The sequence below is a fragment of the Lactuca saligna genome, chromosome 6 (assembly GCF_052625555.1).
Source record: "Lactuca saligna cultivar CGN05327 chromosome 6, ASM5262555v1, whole genome shotgun sequence".
NCBI classification, from domain to species: Eukaryota; Viridiplantae; Streptophyta; class Magnoliopsida; order Asterales; family Asteraceae; genus Lactuca; species Lactuca saligna.
The window spans coordinates 102,493,638-102,501,447 of record NC_136422.1 but is presented as its reverse complement, the minus strand read 5'-3'; the positions used below and the strand labels follow the sequence as shown (position 1 = coordinate 102,501,447).

Sequence of the window (7,810 nt, the reverse complement as noted above, 5' to 3'; positions counted from 1 at the left end):
ATCATTAGAAAACAGGTTCAACCCAAAACCCATCAACCCATGGGTTCAACCCAAAAAACAAAACCATAAGCCAAACCCATAAAAGTGTTTAGCTCATTAGAAAGTTTGTCAAGTTAAGATAAAACTTGTTCCATAGCATATATGTTAATAAAAAAACAGAATCAATTTTCAAACCTTGTATAAAATGTCAACTTGATTTTATTGTCTTTTATTTTAGAACAAGAAGCCATCCTAGGGTTGAAACCTGGGTTAACTCCTTTTTGGAGTGAGGTCACCTTGATTTTGTCCTTTTAGCTTTTGCAAATCAAAATATAGTTAGAGAGGTTTCAAACTTAATAAACACAAAGTTTCTAGTATTTAAATCACAAATACTCAGTTCAAACGAAACTAAACATGATTATCGTTTAAAATTTGAGAATGCCATAATGCTAATTGCTAAGTAAAAGGGTGTTTAAAAAGACAAAATCACTCCTCTAGCTGAGCAATTATACCAGTAAACACCTTGTACCCTTGACACATGTCCGAAAGAAGGCAATACTCATTTTTCGCATGGTAAGTAGACATCAATCCTGAAATAAAAAAACATAAATCATGATTACCACATTTCAATGATCAATAAATAAGACACTGCATTTCCTTTCTAGGGTTATTTTCAATGATAAGGGCATTTACGTCTTTTGTGCAGATGATAAATGAAAGTATGTTACTATTTCTTGCATTTAATCTGGCCCCATTCCAGGTCCAAGCCCAACACAAACCAAACAAGGCCTATATGAACTAGTAAAATGCCCAAAGTACCCCCCTTAAATGATCAAAAGAATTAAAACAAAATTTTCAGGTACAAACCCTGAACATATTTATGAATTCCAAAATAGTCCCTACATCATCCCAAAACCAATATGTCCATGGGACAAGGCAGGAACTCGACACTGGACAAGTTTTCCAGGGCTATTTTCAGTGAAAAGGATGAGGAGGGTATTTACGTCTTTTACACACATGAGAAATTAAAAACGAGTTGTCGAATCTTATTCCACCCTTTTGGGTAGGACAAAAAAATTCAAAATTTCAAGTCTAATGCATGCCAAACACAGTACAACCTACACTGTCCTATGTGGGGCCCTACCTACAGAAACAAGCAAGTTTTCCTAAATCCTTTTTTTTTTTTTTTTATTAAGTTTGGTAAAATAAACAAAAACATATTACATACCATAGCCTGCAGTTTGAACATCAAAACCTTCATCCTGTTTATGATAATAGAGATTTGTATAAGTGAGATTGTGAGAAGTAAGAAAAATGAAAATAAAAATGTGGAAATTTTACTTGTAATTCTCGTATAAGTGGCAAAGTTCCAGTTATGGAATACGGTTTCACATGGCCAACAGCTTCTTTAGTAGCTTCACATAACACATGGAAGCCACGAGACTCGAGGTTACATGCAACTCCTGATGATGCCTCATCAAACGAAATCTCAATTCTGAAATCAACACAAATTTATTTAAAAAGTAATTCGTTTTTACATTAAAATAAAAAGTAAACAAAGATTACTGAATTAATGCTGTGTATCTTTTACTCTTTACCATTAAGTTTTTTGTTTGTGCATAAAGTAAAAAAGAAACTCGTATATAGCTTTTTTGGATAAATGGTTTTCAAAAATATATAGCAGAAAAAGACAACACTTTTGGAAAACAAGATTTAAAATGTATATGACAAAATGACACCACACTTCTGTGAAAGGAAGGAGAAAATAGATGGGGGCAAATTTGTAAAATGTAAGGACTTAATGGAAAATGCCTCATTAAGTTGTTCTTTCTGCATTAAGTAAAAATACAAATTTTATCTTTTTTCCTCCATATTTGAGAAAAAGAAAGCACTTTGGGGGAAAAGGAGAAAAAAGGACAAGGGCAAATTTGTAAAAAAGATATGACTTCATGGGATATGCCTCATTTACCTCACTGATCTATTAAGTCAAAAAGACACCCATTTATAGTTTTTTCAGCTCTTTTCTCAATAAGCATTGTATGGATAAATAATGTTAAAAAAATATTTAAGAAAATGAAGGAATAAGAATGGACAAAAGCAAGGGCAAATATGGAAATTGAAAGACATACCTCCCTCTAAGGTTCTCATCTGGTAAGACGTATTTTGACACAGGCCCCCTTGTAGCAATCTTCTCTATATTTTTATTTAAATCTTCTACATATTCCTTCAGCTTTTTAATTACATCTGGAACACTGAAATTGTATCACAATGTTAAACTAGAAGAAAATATAAAGTAGAAAAGAAACCATTAAAAAAAAATAACAAAAAAAAAGGCATAGAAACTTACTTGTAAAAAGGGGTCAGCCTCACATCTCCTGAAATCGTGCAATCAGCAGGAATTTGATTGATCCCACCTCCGGGGTCTGTAATAAATAGCAACATACTTTTTATATGATTGTTTATTATATTTATTTCATTTTTTTTTCTATTACAATATTGTGGTTTGAAAATGTTGTTATAATGCAAAAGGGATATTTTAAAACTTACATGTCCATTGAGTTGGTTTCATGGTTGAAGGTGTTGCGAATCCATAAACTTGTTCTTTAGAATGTGGAGGGAAATCTTTGTAAAATCTTGTTTGGATCTCTTTGAGTGCCTCCATTGCTAGCTCAAAAGGATTTATAGCCTACCAAGTAATTGAGTAAATGAAACAAAGGAATTGGAATTTGAAAGAAATGGAATACGTCAATTTATTTATAATAAACATTGAATAACTTAAATTTTTTGTTTGTAATCAAATATTTCTTATGTAATACTAATACATGCATGTTTTCCATCAATTAGTCAACCACACATGACAAGAAGCATACGCCCTTTAAGGCTGTATTTGGCGCGCCACAGCTAGCTGATAAGCTAGCTTATTTTTCAAGCTTTTTTATGCTGTCGTGTTTGGTAAGCCAAAAAGTAGCTTTTAAGCTAGCTTTTTGAAAAGCTACTTAGACTAGCTTTTTAGGAGCTTTTTTAAAATTTTCTAAATATACCCCTTAATTAATTATAAGAAACACGTACTACTACATATCCTTTTATGTAATTTTATATATTTCAGCTAGCTTTTCAGCTAGTTTTACCAAACGTTATTTTTTATCAGCTAGCTTTTCAGCTTATCAGCTAGTTTTTTATTTAACAGCTAGCTTTTCAGCTAGTACGCCAAACATAACCTAAGTATCTTTATTTATGTTGATCAAATAAATTTATAACAATAAGTCAATAACCAAAACCAAAAGCAACTTTTTTTTATTCAAGACACCTTGTGTGCTAGACCACTATGAAAAAGCTTCCCTGTAACATGAAGCTTCCATGGTATCATACCACCCGTACCAATGCAAGGTTGCTTATCAGCCGTGTCAATCCAAAACCTTCAACAAAAAAAAAACTATCTGATTTAGATTTTTATTGAAGCATTTGATAAATTCAAAATCTTTTACATAAAACATTTAAGAATCTATATCATTGTTGTTTAAAGCTACGTTTCTTACAAGTAGCATGATTGGAATTTGGACCAACTTTCTAGGGCTATATTTATTGAAAAGATTTGGAAAGAAATAATAAAAAAGGGGATTTACAGAGGTCCATTTTTTAGCTTATCAAGAAGTCCATCTTTAACAAGTGCATCAACACCAACTCCTGGAATGGAAGAGTTTTCTTCACTGGCTATGAAAACAGCAACCACACTCGATTTAAGTTTTGGCTTTGTCTGCCCGAGCTTCTTCATGAGCTCGGTTACAAGGGCAACATGTCCCAAACAATCCGTTGTCCCACGCCCTCGAAGCTTGTCTCCATCAATGCTCATTAAAAATGGATCAAAATCCTGTACAATTTCAGAAATTATTGATTGTTTCATGATTCGCCAGGTTAGCCTGAAGAACCCTAGTTGATACAGGTTTCACGCAAACCCATAAAAAATGATGTTAACGTATGCTGATTCCGTTAAAATTGAAACATAGTTAACATTGATATGAGATTTTATAAGGAGATAATACAAACCCATTCAGAAGGATTAGCAGTGACGACATCCATGTGCATTCCAACAAAAGAAAGGATCTTTGCAGGTTCAGTTCCAGGGTACTCCACTATGAGATTTCCTCTATTGGGTTTATACGTGACATGGTTGAGGATGAGTGGGCCGCCACCGGTGGCGGTGCTGTGCGGGAGGAGGGCTTCACGAACATGGCGGACGATTCTATCCTCCTCCGGGATGAGGTCCGGCGGATTGTTCTGAACATATTTAGATTCCCCTATGAGTTTGGTGAGGAGGGTGACGAAAGAATCCTTGTTTAGGTCTCCTAGCGTTTCTTTTACGACTGAAGCCACCATCGTCGAGGAGAGGGGAGAGTGTGATCGTAGCAAACCGGCGAACCAGAAACTTCACAATTGTATATCTAAAGATTTGGAAACTATTTAGGGATTATTATTATTATAACCCGTATACATCACGCTACAGGGTAAACAACTTTGAAATTTAGGGGTGTTTGACTTAGATTTTGTGAGGCAAATTTTTTTTTTTTAAAGAGATTTTTTGTAAAAGAACTTCTTACAAAAATTATTTTTTAAAATGTGTTTAGATTGGTTTTTGAACGGAAAAAAATCAAAAATTAAAGTGTTTGGTTTAACTTTTACATGTAAAATGACAAAAAAAGATATGTTTAGGGTAGATGAGGGGTATATTGGTAATTTAATATTTTTAGCCGGTGAAAAGTTGGAAAAAGTCAAGTAATCGTGATTTTTCAAAAAGATTCAAATTACTCTATGGGAAAAGTCATTTACAAAAATTCTTTTTCCTTTACCAAACATTTTTTGACACTTTTTCTAAAAGATAAAGTTAAAAATCATTTAAAAAGCTAAGCCAAACATTCTCTTAATAACTTACAAATAAGTTTGCAAGGGATATACAAGTCCAATATTTTCATCGATTTGACAAGAAAGTTCTAAACTTTATTTTTTTACAGTAAAATCTATACCGACAATTTTTGACATTTTTGCTATTTTTCCCGATTAGCCGGTAATTATGACTTTTTTTATAAAAAAAATAAAGTTTAGGACTTTCTTGTCAAATCGTCAATTAGGACTTTACTGTCAACAAAATAAAGTTTAAGACTTTTTTTTGTCAAATCGTTGAAAATATTGGGACTTTAGTGTATATATAATTTTTTTTGGTTAAAAATTTAATGGGATGATACTCTTTAAGCATAAGAGTTATTGAGACCTTTACTAATCTGCTAGATCCTATTGAAATCCTTAACATTTGCTTCTTGTTAAATCGTTTTTTTAATCTCAACAAACTAACATTGAAAAAAACTGAGATAATCAAGAAAGAAAGAATCAGGGTTGTGTTGGCTTTTTGCAACTTCAAAAATGGAGAAATAAGAAATCGAAAAAACGAAAGTGCCCTTCTTTCCCTTCTCCACATTCACACCCTTTTGATTAGGCATGTGTTGTTTGTGTTTGTATAAAGTCAGGGTAATTTCGTTTTATTAGGTTTCTAATTTCTCTATTTTTGAGACTGAAAAAAGCCAACACAATTCTGGTTCTTTCTTTCTTTATTTCTTGATTATCTCAATTTTTTTCAATATCAATTTGTTGAGATTAAAAAAACGATTTAACAAGAAGCAAAATTAAAAGGATTTCAATAGGATTCAGCTGATTAGTGAAGGTTTCAATAACTCTTATGCTTAAAGAGTATCATACCATTAAATTTCTAACAAAAAAAATTATATATACACCAAAGTTCCAATATTTTCAACGATTTGACCAAAAAAGTCTTAAACTTTATTTTTTTGACAGTAAAGTCCTAATTGACGATTTGACAAGAAAGTCCTAAACTTTATTTTGTTGACAAAAAAGTCATAATTACCGACTAACCGGGAAAAAGGGTAAAAGTGTCAAAAACTGCCGGTAATTTGGACTTTACTATCAAAAAAATAAAGTTTAGGACTTTCTTGTCAAATTGATGAAAATATTGGGACTTTACTGTATATATTTCTAAAAATAACAACATATTTGCAAAAAAATTTCTAGAAACTTAGATGTCATGTCTGGAACTGCATAATTGTTAGTTTAAATTAATTTTACAATGTGTTTTAAAAATGTGTTTTAAAGATATGAAAAACGTTCTTTATATCTAGTTGTATTCATCTTCAACACCATCGTCCTCTACTTTTAAAGCACTTCTTAATTTTGCCGGTGTTTGTTAGCATCTCATATCCATCATTTTTCATATTGATTACGATTTGTTGGTATTTCTTATATAATAATAACATTTGTAACATGATAACGATAAGACTATATAAAAACTAGTTTGTTATGAATTAATTATCATGTCTTTTTAGTTAGCAGCCTATAAAAATCTCACACAAAATGGGTTCTACGCCACAAAGAGTTAATATGAATTATATCTTTTCATTCATACATAAACATTTGCCACTTCTTAAGACATTTCATGAAATCTCATTTTTATCCAAGAAAGAACATGAAGGGAAAATCTATCAAAAAGTTAACAATTTACCATTTTGTTATCGGAGAGAGAAGCACTCGAAGTCTTCATACAACCAAATCTCTCCAAAAGTTAATGTGCTTAAATCTACACAAAGTTTCTAGGGATAATGACTTGAAAGGGTAACGAACTTTCGACTTTTGTCACATTTAGTCACTAAACTTTTTTTCGTTATCTATTTGCCATTGAACTATTGAAATTGTTCACATTTTACCCTTATGACCGGCTGTTGCCGGTCATAAGGGTAAAATGTGAACAGTTTCAATAGTTCAATGGCAAATAGATAACGAAAAAAAGTTTAGTGACTAAATGTGACAAAAGTCGAAAGTTCGTTACCCTCTAAAAAGTTAAATGACTAAATGTGAACAAACTTCCTCTTGTATTATGTTTTAGCAAATTATTTATTTTTATTAAATTGTAGCAACATTTGTTGATGAAGAAATCTATGAAATAGAGAAAAAAAAAAAAAAAAAAAAAACACACAAAACACAAAACAAAACAAAACCCTGAAAATATATTTAAAAAAAAAAAACAAAAAACCAAAACCGAAATACAAAACCAATGGTTTGACATTTTCCAAAATAAAAAATCAAATTTTCCAATCTGATTTTGGTTTTACAAAAAAATGAACCATTCTCACTGATGTGAATTATGATCATTGGTTTGGCATTCGAAATTTGTGACATCTCATGAATATGTAGTTACAACATCGTCTGAACTCGTAATTCATAGTAAGGGGTTAGAGTATCATCGCATGAATACATAGTTACAACATCGCTTGAACTCGTAATTCATCACCTATAGGTTATGGGCATGCTGGTGTTTCCACTGTGTTGTCTAGAATAGTCCGTGATCGCCATCTATACTTTGGTAGATGACTACATCGCCACATTGCTGGTTAAGGTTATGGTATCTCCTTTCATCCTACATCACATATTCATCATCATCTATATACCTAATTATCATCACCTTTCTATCATCACATATATCTAATCATTTTATTTCATCACACACCAACTATTTCATCTACCCATGTTTCATCCGCAACATATTTGTAAATATAAAATAAATATACCGTTTAAATCTTTTAAAACATGTATAAAATCGTTCATCCAGCATGGATAACAAGTATTCAAATAATATGCACACATAACACGTAATTTATATAAAATACTTCATATCTATGTGTAAGATGAAAGTAACTATATCTACCATAAAAAGCCCATAAATGCTTCCTAACTTCGAACCCCAAGGTTTACTCTACTAAAGCTTCATATTCTT

The 7,810-nt window shown here is 31.6% G+C and overlaps 1 protein-coding gene across 1 annotated transcript; it reads right to left on the bottom strand.

The window, feature by feature from the left end:
• Window positions 1-332: 332 nt before the first annotated feature.
• LOC145001075 (Peptidase M20/M25/M40 family protein) lies at window positions 333-4,433 on the bottom strand. The gene is made up of 9 exons (XM_078960408.1): window positions 4,024-4,433; window positions 3,603-3,847; window positions 3,287-3,395; window positions 2,527-2,665; window positions 2,327-2,402; window positions 2,109-2,231; window positions 1,321-1,474; window positions 1,208-1,241; window positions 333-569 (listed from the first exon to the last, which is right to left on the bottom strand). The coding sequence occupies exons 1-9, from the start codon at window positions 4,351-4,353 to the stop codon at window positions 466-468; spliced, it is 1,314 nt and encodes a 437-aa protein (XP_078816534.1). The 5' UTR covers window positions 4,354-4,433; the 3' UTR covers window positions 333-465.
• Between the last annotated feature and the right edge of the window lie 3,377 nt (window positions 4,434-7,810).